The 16,164-nt window shown below is 50.2% G+C and overlaps 5 protein-coding genes across 5 annotated transcripts; 2 read left to right on the forward strand and 3 right to left on the reverse strand.

Annotated features, from left to right (window-relative positions):
- Positions 1-1,496: 1,496 nt before the first annotated feature.
- On the reverse strand, positions 1,497-2,576 carry ISF_03861 (Major facilitator superfamily domain, general substrate transporter; the record flags this gene model as incomplete). The annotated part of the gene is made up of 1 exon (XM_018847467.1): positions 1,497-2,576. One exon carries the CDS (start codon positions 2,574-2,576, stop codon positions 1,497-1,499), a length of 1,080 nt encoding a protein of 359 aa, XP_018705047.1.
- Positions 2,577-3,727: 1,151 nt separating this feature from the next.
- On the forward strand, positions 3,728-5,440 carry ISF_03862 (CoA-transferase family III domain protein; the record flags this gene model as incomplete). Its single annotated transcript, XM_018847468.1, has 2 exons — positions 3,728-4,048; positions 4,124-5,440. The coding sequence occupies 2 exons, from the start codon at positions 3,728-3,730 to the stop codon at positions 5,438-5,440; spliced, it is 1,638 nt and encodes a 545-aa protein (XP_018705048.1).
- Positions 5,441-6,275: 835 nt separating this feature from the next.
- On the reverse strand, positions 6,276-7,160 carry ISF_03863 (hypothetical protein; the record flags this gene model as incomplete). The annotated part of the gene is made up of 1 exon (XM_018847469.1): positions 6,276-7,160. The coding sequence occupies one exon, from the start codon at positions 7,158-7,160 to the stop codon at positions 6,276-6,278; it is 885 nt and encodes a 294-aa protein (XP_018705049.1).
- A 2,852-nt stretch (positions 7,161-10,012) lies between these two features.
- ISF_03864 (GAL10 bifunctional protein) lies at positions 10,013-11,338 on the forward strand (the record flags this gene model as incomplete). The annotated part of the gene is made up of 4 exons (XM_018847470.1): positions 10,013-10,041; positions 10,134-10,368; positions 10,431-10,779; positions 10,935-11,338. The coding sequence occupies 4 exons, from the start codon at positions 10,013-10,015 to the stop codon at positions 11,336-11,338; spliced, it is 1,017 nt and encodes a 338-aa protein (XP_018705050.1).
- Positions 11,339-11,593: 255 nt separating this feature from the next.
- ISF_03865 (quinone oxidoreductase) lies at positions 11,594-15,449 on the reverse strand (the record flags this gene model as incomplete). Its single annotated transcript, XM_018847471.1, has 7 exons — positions 11,594-11,851; positions 11,931-12,867; positions 13,170-13,341; positions 13,391-13,717; positions 13,900-14,220; positions 14,399-14,560; positions 14,630-15,449. The coding sequence occupies 7 exons, from the start codon at positions 15,447-15,449 to the stop codon at positions 11,594-11,596; spliced, it is 2,997 nt and encodes a 998-aa protein (XP_018705051.1).
- Between the last annotated feature and the right edge of the window lie 715 nt (positions 15,450-16,164).

Genomic DNA, 16,164 nt, shown 5'->3' on the forward strand with positions numbered 1-16,164 from the left:
GATCAGTAAGAAACCAGCACGCACTCGACCCTTTCTCCGGCTAAAGGTTTTACTAGGTATTCTGCACAGACTCATGGCACCAGACCTGCTATCGATGCTTCTAAACTCCCCGAGGACCTTTTCGAGCCGTTAATCCATCAAGAGCCAAGCGTTCTGCCTTTGATCCAAATAATGAAGTCAAACAACATCGCGTTAGAAGCTCTGGTTAATAATGACCATTCTTGGGATAATCTTCCTCAGATTGAGGCTGCCATTGGTCGCTATTCAATCCTAGCGCAGCGCCCCTTCGGTCAACATTCAAGTCGTTGTAGTTTTGGGGAATTGTACGGACCACTCGCTCGCTTGCACATGTTTTGGTAAGTAGGGAAACCCTATCTTGTATTATCGTGCATGGTATTACTAATGCTTAACTATGCAGGTATCGACTCCTCTTACGATCGCCATTCCTTAGTCATGAAGCGAGCTGGGTCTCGTCGCTGAGCGTATGCTTGCATGCGGCCCAATCAATCCTCTCTATTTACTTTGAGATGACAGCACCTGCAGTATCAATGAATGCTAGCCAACAAGACACCCGCGATTGCGACACATGGCCGTGGGGTTTGACAGAAGCTGTGCTGCCGCCGACATGGAGACAAGTCCAGAGGATAATGACAGCCTCTTTCATCATTTTGCTCTCATTCTGGAAGGGCGAATCGAGTACGCTAGAAGCGACTCGTTATACATCCATGGCGCTGATTCTGCTTCGCTATCAAGCCACCCGATGGGGCCATGCTTTGGACGGATGCAAGAGCACGTTGCAGAAGCTTGCCACTCTTAGTGAACTCGATCTTACCCGGGCTACTAAGGGGTTACTGTCCAACGTGGCCGCTGAATTGCCGGAGAGATCAGACTTCGCTGAAACTAGTAACATGCCTGGGAATATATTTAGTCTCGAGAGCCGGAAAAGCTCTGAAGCGGGACCAAGATCGGGCGACTGTACTAGTTTCGTGGACAGGCTGTTCGATGGCATGATACCGGATGTGTACCCGGAAGATTTGACGATGATCTATTCGCTTGGCGAATAAAGCGAGACCCTATGTTAGATGTGCGAATCAATTTGACAGACGCCCGATGATTCCATTTGAAATTCCGGTGCATCCTCGGTAGCTCTCAATCTAATATTTAATGCTAGCATTCGCACTATTAAATTTGTACAAACAACAAGATACGGGATAAATGTAGGTAGCAGATGCTGCTCCTTGTGGTAGAAAAAGACTACTGCTTTGATGATGAGCGGCAGAATGCTGGTGAAAAGATCGCCCTACCTAACAACCGCCATCAAGAATTAAGTGCGAACAAACCACGTGCGGGTTAGGGGACATTATCGCTACAGAACATTGTTGAGTGACTGCCACCCCTCTCCCTTTCCGCTACGGAGTATAAATGGAATCAATCCGAATCGAATCAAGTCAATTCTATCATATGCACAGCTTTCCTCTTGCCACACATGTACGTCCTTAGAGAACGTACCTAAACGTTTTGTTCTCCATGTCCGTTTGATCTAAAAACCTGGCATTTTGGATGTCTTCTTCGGTTTGTTTGCCATATGTTTTGTCTCTCCTGTAGTTTTGGTACTGGAGATAAAATCGCATCATAACACCACAGGCAACGGCGATGGCTGCCGTGATGATGGCTCCCTTGAAAGCGGAAGGATATTGCGCCTTGACCTCTGTTTGCCTGACAAAGAGAGGGGAAATTCCATTGCAGATTGCGTAACTCGACCAGATGATAGCCTGCATCAGGACCTTTTTCGTGTGACCCGCAGTATTTGCGCCGACTAGAGCCAACAACATAGCATATGATGCCGCAAATGGACCAAGCAGGATAAAGCCAGCAATACCAATATTTCTGTGTGTATGCCATGATATCTTCCACATCAAGGAAGCGCCGATAATGACCGGAATTTCGCAAAGGGTAAAGATGATGAGTCGGCTGTTCTTGATATAACTGCCGGCTATTCCGGCGAGGATCAGTGTCACGAAGACCATTGCACCAACGGCTCCAGTTAAGAGCACCGCGTTGAATTGGCTAAAACCGAAAGCCGTTATAATGATGGTACCAAATCCGGAGATAGCCCCATTGACGTAGTGTAAGCAAAAGTTCATAGCCAGGATAAGATATGACTTGGGGTCCGTAACCAGTTCCATTGCTTGGTACCACCGGAAAGTTTTGTCTTCGATCCCAGTCTGTTCGGTGCGAATTCTCTCGACAGCAAGGAGACGCTGCTGCTTGTTCAAGAACCATGTGGTCTCGGGGTTGTTGGGAAGCCAAATGAACAGAACAATCCCCCAGGCTATGGTAACACTGCCCAAAATAATGTAGGGATAGTGCCAACGCGGGAGCGGCCCATCCACATGTACCATGCCGTACATAATCATAGGACCCAGCAGGCCACCAAGACCAGTAGCTGCGTACCAAATTGAGTATCGGAGAGGTTGCTGTTGCCTTGTCCAGAACATTGTAATGTAAACACCAAATCCTGGGCCAACGCCAGCCTCGGCAACTCCGAGGAAGAATCTAAGATGGATAGTTAACATTCATAACATCAACGTGTTTGTTATGGGCTATGAAAACGCACCTTAAAACCAGTAGCGCAGCATAGCTGTGTACTTTGATCGTGAGAACAGTCAAAAGACCCCAAACAATGACTGTGCAACTCAGAAACTTTCCAACGGGAAGCTTTTGGGCCAGGATGGCAGCTGGTATTGCTATAGTGAGACGGTTAGCTGGTTAGCGTTAAAAGTGAGGCAGACAAGTCACACACTTCCTGCTAGAAACCCCCAATAAAATATAAGGGTTACTGCTGAGAATCGTTGTAGACTAATTATGGGTTTGGAGGTGCTTGGGTCAACGCCTTTGATCTCGAACAATTGAAGGTCTTGGATGATTCCAAATTGGGATACACCACTCAAGATGGTCTTATCAATATATTGCAGACCCAGCGTAATAATGGCTAGGGGCACCAAAATGAAGTCGATTTTTTGCACCATTTGTCGTTCCGCGCCGGGGGAGATATTGGTCAAGTTGGTGCCGCTGTTCGGAGCAAGCTCAACATGGCCGGTGTCTGCTTCGGGCTTGGTATCCATGGTAGCTACTGGTGAGTTTAATGGGTTACCTGATTGCCTAGTATCATGTATTAGGTCGCTCTCTTTATATATTCTTTGAGAATACTCCAGCCGCGGCTAGGCTATACGCACTATGTGGCTGCACGACACGAGGAGATGATATAGAAACAGCACAAGCTCAAGTGCCCCGGCATTTACCCCACACTGTTTCAGCGATCATTAACTCGATCTTTCGGTAGTTCTATATCCGCCAAGCCGGCCATATCTATACTAACACGACCACATCTGTGTATATCCGGCGTATATCCGACTACATATCCGATCGTACAGCCCTACGCCCACCTCAACAACGGTGTATTTCCCTATATCCGCCATTGACGTTCTATATCCATATCCACCACAACAAATCTACGGCCATCGCAACCGTGTATCTGTATATCCACATATCCGCCCAAACAACCTCTGTGCATGCCGTCGTGATTCTATATCCGCATCCGGGTATCCACCACAACTACTGTCAACACACCATATATTTGCTCAAGTATAAAACTACCACGCCCAGCATGAAAGTTACGTATCAAGTAAGCTACTGTTCTTGCACATAGACGAATTAACAACCCAGCATGTCTCCTCCCCAACCTGCTTCGCACCGTGCTGCACGCAGTATTCTTAACATCCTACTGGCAGACTTTGGACTGTCCAGCGATGACGACCAGGAGACGAAGGTGATGTTTGAAGGCGATGTACCCGCTCTAGCCTCAACCAATAGCCAACGTCTTCTGCTCTCTCTTGTTGGAGCTATTCCCGCCGCTGCCAATGCATTAGCCGCTGCACGGATCTTGGAGCTGCGCGGAGGTCCCAGCCAAACGATAACAGTCGACTTGGCAAGGGGACACAATTACATTGACCCCAACATTGGCATGACGCCAACTATAAACGGCCAGGTATGCTCGCATCATCCCGCAGTGGGCTGGGACCTATTGCCGATGGATAGTTGCAAGCTGACGAAATATGGTTAGGAGATTCCAATGGACATGGTAGTCGGAAACCCATATCTGCGCAATATCTTTGAGACTAAGGACGGTCGCTTCGTCGTCGCTTCGGCCGTTTACGTCGACTTGGCTTATCAATGGAGCGCTTTTTTGTCATCCTCGATGAACGAGAATGATGTGCGAGCCGCTTTCAAGAAATGGAATGCAAACGGTGCGTTTCATGCCATTATTTTCCGTACCTCATCCGGGCTGTCATTAACTGTGCGTGAAGAACTCGAAGCTGCCTGCGCAGAGGCTGGCCTGCCGCTCGCGATCATCCGATCAGAACAACAGTGGGCAGAGTCGGATCACGGGAGGCATCTCGCAGAAATGCACATAGTGCCTGTCCAGAAAGTCATCTCCACCCCGCCCCTACCGCTTCCAGGTAACCCTCTTCGGCCATTGGAAGGCGTCAAGGTTCTTTGTATGACACACGCTATTGCTGGCCCCAGCGCCGGGCGAACATTAGCTGAGCACGGAGCCTCGGTCCTACAGATTATGTATACGCATGGTTTCGAGCATAGCTTTGTATACACGTATGCCAACTTGGGCTGCGCTTCCGCAAGACTCAACCTTCACAAGGACCAAGATCGACGGCATCTCTGGTCGCTTGTACGGGACGCTGATGTCTGGATTGACTCGTACAGGGACGGTGCGCTTTCCAAATTCGGATTTGGCACCGAAAAATTGCACGAGGCCAACCCGAGCCTGATTATTTCTCAAGTTCGTGCGTATGGCACCACTGGCCCATGGGCCTCGCGGCCGGGCTTTGACATGCAAGGCTCTGCTGCCTCTGGCATGATGGCGCTTTGCGGGGGGGGGCCTCGAGAGCCTTCTTGGCCGCCGGGGATGGTCATCAATGACTATACTACGGGGTACTATGGGGCGCTGGCTATCCAAAGTGCTCTGCTCAGGCGAGCGAAGGAAGGCGGTGGCTATGTCGTCAGCCCGTCTTTGGCCGGCACTGCGATGTCAATCCTCAAGCACTTCAACACGGCAGACTACCCAGAGCTTTCCCAAAGCGTTGCAGAGGCCTTGCCTCCAGATACCATTGAGAAAATGACTAATGTAGGATATCTAAAGACACTGCAGCCGTTGCCTGTGTTGGCAAAGACGCCAATCAAGTATGACCCCATCCTCCTGAGCCCTATAGGCTCCAATCTCCCACTATTTCCCGGGACCGAATCTATCAGCAAATACGACCCGTGCGATGCCAGCCCTGTTGAGAATGGAGAACTCTTACGGCTAAGTATAGACTTTACACGAAGATTGGATAGACTGAAGGAGGCGGGGAAAAGAGACTAGAATAGTTTTAGTAGTACTGATATTATATTATTAAATATAAAAGTACTAAAATATAAAAGTGATCCAGGTAGCACAGTAGAGGATAGGATGGATATATAAGGAAGGGGATTTCCAGTAGATAGCCAGACTAGATCTCTACTGATCAATCTAAGCAATAGTTCTACTATTGGGAGTAACCTCCTAACGTGACTCAAGCTATGATACTGCTCATCTGCACTCTATTGTGCACTCAACCGACTCACTTCCTAAGAAACAGATTTACTGTGGATTAGAGAAGAGCCACCGTTACAGGAAGAGATAGGGAGGTTATTCTAAAGTGGCTACTATATATAAGGGGGAGTCCCCCCTATTATGTCTGTGCCTTAGGCCACTAGACTATTAATCTAGCTAGGCTATAGTCTAAGCTCTTATAAAAATTAACCTTTTAAAGTCTAAAAAATAATAAACTATATTTATAAATCCTAATAGATTATTTATTAAAATAATAAATATTAAAAATATATACTAATAGTTTAATAAGTAACTTAATAGTATTTTTAATAAAATTCTATTATTTATAACCTACTAAGATATAGGTGGTACTAAGATGTGGGTGGCTAACGTTAGGTCCCTAGTGATTTTAATAAAGCTATAATACTAACTAGTTGCTAGATAAAAGAAAGACAGGAAAGACAGGAAAGATGAAAAGAAAGATAGGAAAGATTCAAAGAAAGACAGGAAAGATTCAAAGAAAGACAGGAAAGATTTAAAGAAAGACAGGAAAGACAGGAAAACCATAGCATTCAAAACACACAGCCAAGCGTCAAGCGACCCTAATCCCCCCCCGTGTGCCTGTCTAACGTTGGCGAGCCGGCTGACTACTAGCCGACGCTTGGGTGATTAGTTGGGCGTCAGTCGGGTCGTCTGGCTGTGCGTCGAGGTTCCAGTCGTCATCATCGGAAGCCAACATTCCCAGATACCAAAGCGCCAGCAAAACAGTCAGCCTCTCAGGCCCGTTCCCCTGCTGGCCCCCCCACGGCACCCGCTCCGACATACAGATAACGCGTCGCGAAATTTTACGAAAGGCCACCAGTTCCTGGTCTGTAAGCATGTAACCGTACCGGGCACCCGAGTGCGGTTCGCGGTATCCCTGCTGCAGCATGTAAAAGGTGAGCTGTGAGAGCCGCACTAAGGCCATGCTGCTGCGAGCTGAGCCCTCTGCGATGGCCCAGTCCCACTTCCACTTCCATGACGGTTTAATCTCGCCTGGCAGGCGATTGATAGGCTCATCGAGGCTGGGGTCGTATATAGCCCTGTCTGGCACAAATTTCGAGATGAGTTTCGCCGAGGATCCAGCGCCCAATGTGGTCGGGGTTCGGCCTGCCAAATCGGGGTCGGGATGGTTGGGATCTGCAGTCATGTGCTCAAACGTCGAGGCCAGGGCGCGGCGAACGGGGCGGTCGGCGTATATAGCGACAAGTTCTCGCAGGTAGTCCTCGGCTGCGAAGCGTGGAGGGGGCGTGACTGGCTGCACATCGGTTGCAATTTGAACGTTATTGAGCAGGTTGCCAAACCGATTCACAATGTTCTGTAGGCTAAACTCAGGCCACGCACGGATCTCCCTAACGGCAGCGATCTCGAAAAGTTTGTTCGAAGTGGTGGTAGGGCGTTGGCCGCGATGATAGTACCGAAGCGCATTCGGGTCATTCTGTAGAAATTGCATGAGCGTGACGGTGGCCATTTTTGGGTCGCTTTGCTCGGGTTGCTTGTCGAGGCAAGTTCAAATTGTGCTGCTTGATCTTGTGTTAGCCTCGATTCCTCGTTAATAACACTGCTATCTTCTGGGCTATCCTCACCTCTGGTAAACTTTGGTATACTTGTAGTGTTCTTTGAGAATCAGGGCTGTGTTCTAGTAGAGGACATGCCATACTCTTTAATGCACCTGAAGTCACCACGCCTCAACCCTTGTCTTGCATTTGATTGGCAACGGCCAGGGTCAACCTGAGTTGAACATGTCCGCAGCGGCGCTTACGGACATGAAGTCTCCATCTAACTATTTGGTAGTTTGAGGGAGCCAAGATCTGTTCATATTGGGTCAATTGACTACATTGTCCCCGCAGTTCCGCATAATACGCCGTGCACCATTGCTGCAAGCCACCGGGTTTCGAAGAGGCGCAGGCCTTAAAATACCGATTGGAGAGGAGGGACGTAGCATGAGATTAACTAGGGACAGCTGTTTGTTTCCTTGGGTAGTTTTGGAAATTGGGTCCATCAAAGTGCGTCTGTAAGCGCCGGCCAGTTCTTGGCTGCAGGTAACAAGGCTTAACGTAGCCATCCTAACTGGCAAACAAACGAGGCCCTCAATTTTCTCCTCTTGTCAGTCCATGTGCCATAATATAGAAGTCACTCAGATCTTTCAAGTGGGACAGCATGCGCGCGGACCCGCCAATAAGAGGATAGTGCACTCCAGTTGCGCTGTACAGAAGTCTATAAAAGGATGTACGACATTTGCCATGCATCCTAATTCTATGTACTAAGTAATACGCATCTATTGCATCAATCAATTAGCATGAGGGACGAGGCATCGGTCGTGATTAGTTCGAAAGCTTAGTAGAGAGACCGATCACCTCAACGAAGAATCCAAATGAGCCAGAGAGTAGAAGCTCACAGAATTGGCCTGGCAAGGACTGGGAGTGAAACAGTGCGTGTGACGGAACTCAAAATAACTGACAAATATTATGGCTCGTAGCCGGAAGAACTCCGCAGTGACAACTACCTAGTCGACAGCGCCAATCGCACTTGGGATAAATTTGTAATTGATTGATAAACAGCGCAATTTTTTAGAGGGGACAAGTAAGAATAATCAAGTATTTTTAGAAACCAGCATGATTGACTTGGCCATGCTGATTTACCTGTGTTGTTTCTGTTTCTGTCTTGTGGCTCACCTCCTCTTTCTGCCGCTCGGCCAAAGTGGGGCAGATGCCCTCTTTTATTAGCAGTGGACCGACGTGAGCGCCAGCGACACAATGGCTTTCCTCTGAACTTCCCTTCTTCTTTGTCATCACCACCAAAAAGCAGTTCGCGATAAGCTGCAGAATTCATCGCCGAGATGTCGTCCTCACCTCCGGCCACTGTCAAATCCGCTCTGCCATCCTCTCCCCCATCCGCTCTGCCATCCTCTCCACCATCCTCGCTCGACGACGATTCGAAAGATGAACTGGTCGACATCCAGCCTTCCGAGGTCACCTTTCTCGAGATTCTTCAGACCAAGCTAGACCGGAAAAACGACAACAATCTTGTGATTACCTATAAAGTTGAATTTCGAAACAAGCTTTGCGTTATGAAAGTGGTCAGTGTTAATTATGCGTGGCACCTATCCACAGCACACTCACAGCACGCTAAAACCCTACTTAGTTTAAGGATATTGAAACCCAGGACACCTTTTATACAGAAGCCAGTGCTTATCGGCTACTCAAAGAAAAGGGCTTTTGCAAGCGAGGCCTTGTTCCAAAATTCTATGGAACCATTGAGTATATAGATACAGATCTCTGGCCGGAGTTGTTGATATTTTCAGGTCACAAACGTCCACCTAGCGCCATTCTTATCGAATATATACCAAACGCTGAACAGATCGACCTCAGCAACTTTTCTCAAGACAATATCGATAGGCTTTCTGCAATTCTCTTCGAGTTTCACGAGGCTGGCCTCATTCACGGCGACACATACCCGAGAAATATGATGGTTGTTCGGGGACCACCCGATAGAGTTTTCTGGCTGGACTTTGATAATTCGCGGATGAGGGACAAGACAGACGAATCCTCTCAAATTCTGCTTCAATTAGAAATACAGTTAATGACGGGTTTTGCAGAAGCAATGGTATGTTGTGGACTTCCCAACACAGACTGGCTTCGACTAACAACATTTCTGCTCGTAGTCAGAGGATGCCAAAACTGGAAAGTTAGAGGAAGCGCTCCCATTTTACAGCTAGCCGATGAGTTCTCAAAAGTGCATAACAATGACGTGCAATTTCCCCTACTGATAGACTTAAAGCCAACATATGATTTTAGAGTGCCGCCTTGGTTTCGAATCTATTTTGTCTATTCTTTTGACTGTTGTGGAGAAGCAAGCTGGTATTTTGCAGGGGGGTTGGTCCAATCACGTCACTCGAGGATAAGAGGTGCTGCTGTACCTGGTAGTTAGTGAGCATATGAGCCATTAGTTTTGGTATATACTGTATATACGTTACTACCTATGTAGTAACTACGGCGCAAGCGAATGCTAGGGAATACCTCCAACCATTGCACATTGATTCGCCTCATCAAGTAGCTCTAGGTCTCCTTTCTCGATGCGTTCCGCGACCTGCTCACTCTTTTACTAGTCAAAGGAGTAACGCATGAACATGCATACAAAATTGTACAAAAACAGATGGCCATTGGCATGCACCCCCCACTGGCGGTTGCGCCTCTGTGGCGGGAATTAAATCAGCCCCCCACCTTGCACCACATCAGCCTCGTGTCTTTCTGCCCTCTTTTTCCCTTTCATTCTGCATCCCTAATCTCTGCCCAGCAGTTTACAGTGCAAAATCAAAGCACCATGCCTGTCGGAACTGTCCTTGTCACCGGGTAAACCTCTGACCCTCTGCGCTCCTCGGCTGGCGTCTCTCGCCGCGTCACGCGCAAGCACTGTAACATGGCGGGGCTAATCATTGTCGCAGTGGCACCGGCTACATTGGCTCCTTCACCACCTTGACACTCCTCGAAAACGGCTACGATGTCGTCATCGTCGACAGCCTCTACAACTCTTTCGAGAATGTCCTCGACCGCATTGAGAAACTATGCGGCCGTCGCCCGGCCTTCCACAACGTTGACCTGACCGACGAGAAGGCCCTGGATGGTGTCTTCGACAAGCACCCCGAGATTGACTCCGTCATTCACTTTGCCGCCCTCAAGGTATGCGAATCTATTACAGAAACGATCCTATTGCATGAAGTTACTCATGTATTCCTTCACAGGCAGTTGGCGAGTCTGGCGAGATTCCTCTCGAGTACTACCGTGTTAACGTCGGTGGCAGCATCAGCCTCATGCGTTCCATGACCAGCCACAACGTCTCTAACATTGTCTTCTCCTCCTCCGCCACGGTCTACGGCGATGCGACGCGATTTCCCAACATGATTCCAATCCCTGAGCATTGCCCGATCGGTCCCACAAACACCTACGGCCGCACCAAGTCCACCATTGAGGACGTCATCACCGACCACGTCAACGCCGAGCGCAACAGACTGAAGAAGGAGGGCAAGCCCTTTGAGCACTGGAACGGCGCTCTTCTGCGCTACTTCAACCCCTGCGGTGCACATCCCAGTGGTATCATGGGCGAGGACCCCCAGGGTGTCCCTTACAACCTTTTGCCTCTTCTTGGCCAGGTTGCGACTGGCAAGCGCGAGAAGCTTCTCGTGTTCGGCGATGGCATGTAAACACCTGAAAGTGAAATAGAATGGAATGCTAACCGTATTATACAGACTATGCTTCTCGCGACGGTACGGCCATCCGCGATTACATCCATGTCATCGATCTCGCCAAGGGACATCTCGCGGCGTTGCAGTACCTTCGCGACAACAAGCCGGGTGTCAAAGCCTGGAATCTTGGCTCTGGGCGCGGCAGCACTGTGTTTGAGATGATCAAGGCCTTTAGCGCCGTTGTCGGCCGCGATCTTCCCTACGAGGTTGTTGCCCGCCGCCAAGGCGACGTGCTTGACCTTACCGCCAACCCTACCTTGGCTAACAAGGAACTCAAGTGGAAGACTGAGATGCTCCTGGAAAAGGCTTGCGAGGACCTGTGGCGCTGGGTCAGCAACAACCCCCAGGGCTACCGCCAAGAGCCACCGGCCGAGTTGATGAATGCCGTTCAGACACCTAAGGTTTAGAAGGTGTGGGACTTAGAAGGAAAGACGAGCAGAAGCACAGAAGATGTCAAAGGCTTTTAAAGTCAGATAGATTTCGGATATGATAGAATTTAGGCTATTTAAAGCTATGAGAGGATGAAATGGTAAAGAAGGGCCGGAACCCCCATAGCCAGGAAAATTAATGGTAACGTCAAAGTCGATGCGCAAGATGTGCATCCCAATGTTCATGCCAGCCCGTGATCCGCTTTTAATATTTATAGTGACGTATTGGTCAATTTAGTTAATTTTGATAAGCAACTTGCCGGTCGTCTTTCGGCTCTCAATGTCTGCGTGCGCCTTGGCTGTGTCCTTGAGGTCGTAAGTAGCATGGTGAAGTACCTTGACCTTGCCAGAGCGAATGAACTCGAACAACTCGCCGGCGTACTTTTCCAGCGCTTCCCGCTCCGTGAGGTAGCCAAAAAGGATGGGACGAGAGAGTCGGACGTTCTTTGGGCCGAGGGTCGGCCGGATATCGAAGGGCTCAACGTTGCCGGACTGCAGATAAGTGTTAGTGCCACTGCGTTCGAGCCCATAGTCGACGGTATCAAAAAGGAAACCAAAGATGAAAACTTACAGCATTGCCCAGCATCACGAGGCTGCCACCCACGGCAATCATCTCCAGGTCCTTGTGGAAGGTGGCCTTGCCGACGCCGTCGTAGATGCTGTCGACGCCGTGCCCGCCGGTGATCTCCTGGACACGCGCCACCCAGTCCTCGTTGGAGTCGAGCGCGTAGTCCGCGCCGAGCCCCTCCACAATCTTGCGCTTCTCCGGGGAGCTGGCCGTGGCGATGACGCGCGCGCCGACGACGCGCTTGAGCAGCTGCACGAGCAGCGAACCGACGCCGCCGGCCGCGGCGTGCACGAACGCCCACTCGCCCGGCTGGGTGAGCCCCGCGCGGCGGATAAAGGTCCACGCGGTCAGGCCCTGGAGGTAGGCGGCGACGGCGTCCTCGCGGGCGACGCCCTCGGGCAGGGCGACGGCGGCGGAGGCCTTGACGGTCGAGTACTCGGCGTAGGTGCCGGTGCCGTTCATGAAGACGACGGTGCTGCCGGGGATGTGCGGGACGGCGGCGGCGGGGCCGACGGCGACGACCTCGCCGGCGGCGTCCTGTCCGAGGATGCGCGGGAAGGTGGGGGAAGGGTACTGGCCGGAGCGGAAGTAGGTGTCGATGAAGTTGACGCCGGCGACGTGGTTGCGGACGAGGATCTCGTCGGGCTGCGGAACGGGGACGGGGACGTCGGTGTACTCGAGGACCTCCGGGCCGCCGTTCTTGGTGATGGAGATGGCCTTCATGGTCGCGGGGATGGGAGCCATCTTGGGGGCTTGGGAGTGGAAGAAGCGGCGTAGATTAGGGGAGGTTTGGGTTTTGGTTTGGAGGAGGGAAGAGGTGTGAACCGCGCGAGGCTGAAGCAGATGTCGTGCTTGTTTGTAATGTATGGGAGGCGTTGGTGGGGTAGCAAGGGAAGCTCCAGATTTGGGGTGAGGGGGATGATGTAGACACTTGGGCGCGCTGCGGACACAGAATTGGCGCAGCATTCTATTTTCAGCAAGGAGGGGCAAATGGCAGAATTCACTGTATTGATTGTAACCAGAGGTATTGCAATGCATACTCCGTACTTATCATTACAAGGTTTTCGAATTGGTGCTCGGGGTGGCCGCCGTATCTAGCCGCTCCGAGGCCGGGGGCATGTTGGCTGGATTTCTAAGCAAACAAGCGAACCCAAAGCGAACCCAAAAATAAGCCTCTTGCATGTTTACAACGTATTTGGCTTCCTGCACTGCTGAGTGTGACTTGGGTCGTAACACAAGTACTCTCTCGGAAAAGGATGATTCCCTTGCAGGTTTTCATCCTCCCATTTCCAATCATGAACCTTAATGGGCATTTCGACAGGGTAAGTGCGATAGTGCCAATAGTAGTCGCTTTCGAATTTGTTCAAGATGGCCTTTTTGCCTGATTCTGCGCAGATCGCGGTAAATTTGGCGCCTGATCACAATTAGAGAGTCGCTCAAACGCAAGGGATCAAAAAACATACCTCCCCACTTCCACTGGTCTTCTGATTCATGAGAGATTCCCTCATATGACATGATTTGAAGGTAATTAACCTTGCCAATAGGGACAGTCTCCGTACCATACAAGGCAGTCAGGTTGAGACCCGCCTTGCCCGATGTACCAAGCTTAGGGCGATGCGTGAAGATCAGACCAGAAGCAGGCTCCTGGTTAATAGGGTGGTTTCGCTCTTTGGTAATGATCAGGTCGTCCGATGTTCCGGCCGACAAGGCACTGCTCAGGTGCCATTCAAAGTCAATGCTCTTGAATTTATCGCAATCGCGCCCCCAAGACCAGTCCTCAGCCGTGAACCCTGTGTTCCACATTGTGAACCATTCTTCACCTGATTTCGGGGCTCGCCGAATTTCCGCAACCTTTGATGAGCCGGCGCATTTAGTGGTTAATTTTACCTCTTCAGTTGCATATTAGTCTTCATTGTTTTTCAACCTTCAAGACCATAATAATTTTCATGGGTTCCAGATGGCAACAACTTACCTTTTAGGGCGAGCTCGTTTGAGCCTACACCTCCGTTATCCGTCCGGCTAACCAATCTGACATATTGGATCTTGTCCAGTGTTACCAAATTCGTCCCAAAGGCATCGGCAATATCAATGGTGAAGGGCATTGTATCTCCGGCACTAGGCGAATCTTTGAGCTTGTAGTGCGGCTGCTGGCCGTCATATTTGCTGTTCTTTCCGATTTCCAAAAACAAGCGGTCGGAGCTTCCGGCCCAGTCCCAGTTATGCAGTCGGACCTCTGCCCTGAGGGAACCAAGCACGCACTGCTCGGAGTTTTGAATATCAACCGAGGGGGCAGCTGTAATCGAAGTGATTAACCACTTGTGCGTTTGTATCAAGTTTGCAACGGATATAGTGCACTTACCCGCCTTTTCCACCACTTTCTTTCTAACATTATGAAGCACCTTACAGCAACCTGGCCCAGCTTACAACCTGTCAGTTCAACCGCATGGCATGTTGCCGTCCAAATTCCATACCTGAGTGAGCTTCTACAATAGCTGCGCGACGATGTCTCCCGAAAAATGAGCCTGGTGCGATGAAGGAGGGACATGCAGCGCGGTCAATATCTCGGAGCAGGTCCTGCAAGGCCTGGTCGACGCTAGGCAAGGAGTTTATATAGTGATTCAACATTGCAGCGGCTTGGATAATTGTTAGCGCTGAGTCTTCGTTGCATGGCAAAGGTTCCGAAGTGGCTTGTAATTACTAACCTTCATCGTACGATACCTGCGGTTCTTGTGCAGGCTGTGTCTGGCCAGACCCGGGTATGTCGTCTCTTGGGGCATATTGCTGGAAGGTAGGCGGAAATCCACCATAGAGCTCGTACATGCCGGGCGTGCTGTCCATGAATCTATCCACAACCGCAAACAGCGGACGTTGAGGGCCGTCGCCCTCATCTTCAGAATCATCAGAGTCGCTGTCAAGTTCGCCATCCCTTAGACCATACGGAAAGTCTACATTGACGCGAGCTCGAAAAGCGTCCGGACCCTCATCATATGTTGCCCTATCGTATTCTGGATTCTCGATCCAACTTCCTTCATCAATGAGCTCCTCGGGATCTGCCGGCATCAAGACGTATCTTCGAACTTGTCTCCAGTGGATTCCTCCTAGGGCCATGACTTCAGTTTCGGGATAGCGTCCCTCGGAGTCCAGAATGTTTGGTGTAGCGCGAACTTCGTAAAGCCACCGGCCGTATCGTTCGGCTGTCTCCCTTTCCTGCGCTAGCGATACATATGCTGTCCGAAAGACACCGCCGTCTTCGCCACATCCTTGCGGGCCAGCGTGGTAATGGTGGTCGAGGATGTAAGATGATTCATCATGCTCCCAGCCGTCACCTTGAGGCCGAAATCCACCAGCGTCCCGAATCTCTCTGGGAGATCTGTTATCACCGCGGAAGACGAATGGCCGATTCTCGGAAGGGGTTTGTCTCTGGACAAGAGCAGTTTCTTTTGCCAGAGCAGTGGCATGTCCAGAACAAAGGCAAGCTAGCCCGAAGACCTCAGCTAGAACAAACAGATTAGTCCAACGCATACCTATGTCGAGCTTTCAAGACTCGCGATTGCGACTTTAAAGTTGAGGCAGATGAGCAGGTATAAACGCATAAAAGGAGTTTCGAAGGGCGTAGTATTTATAGCTATTTTGGAGTGCAAGCCTGAAGCATCCTGCTCAACAGATCACTGGTTGGGGCACTGACCACTGCATCGTCTGACTCGGGAAATGGCTAGGTGACTATAACAGGCGGAATTTGCCCGAGTCTGTACCGTTACGCTACAGACACAACCGTTGCAGTGTAAAAATGAATAGAACGCCGTCTTACTGAGGCAACTATTGATCCCGGATTCGTGGATAGCCCGCTGGGATACACAATACCCTGGCTTGTGTAGTTGTCGAGCACTCCATACAAGGAGGAATCCGTTCCACTTATGTTGCCTGACATTTCGCTCGCAGAAATAGCTGTGGTACCTAGTTAGATATTCACCAGGGCCACAGCCGCGATCGGATTTCTTTAGCTTGGGCAGAAGGAGAGTCGTGCAATATCGATAACCAGTATTGCCAGGGGTGCCACAACATAGAGTTTGCCACAGGGTCTCTTGGGGCTGATCTTCCCCTTCCAAGTACACGCTCTCTTACAATAGATATTGGCTTGTACTCAACAAGGACGGCCGGCAAAATGAAACCCCTTCCCTTGAGCAGCAATTTGCGTGATGCGATAAGCTGTTGGTGAACCGGAAGTGGGTGGCTGACG

The sequence above is a fragment of the Cordyceps fumosorosea genome, assembly GCF_001636725.1.
Source record: "Cordyceps fumosorosea ARSEF 2679 chromosome Unknown scaffold_8, whole genome shotgun sequence".
Lineage (NCBI taxonomy): Eukaryota > Fungi > Ascomycota > Sordariomycetes > Hypocreales > Cordycipitaceae > Cordyceps > Cordyceps fumosorosea.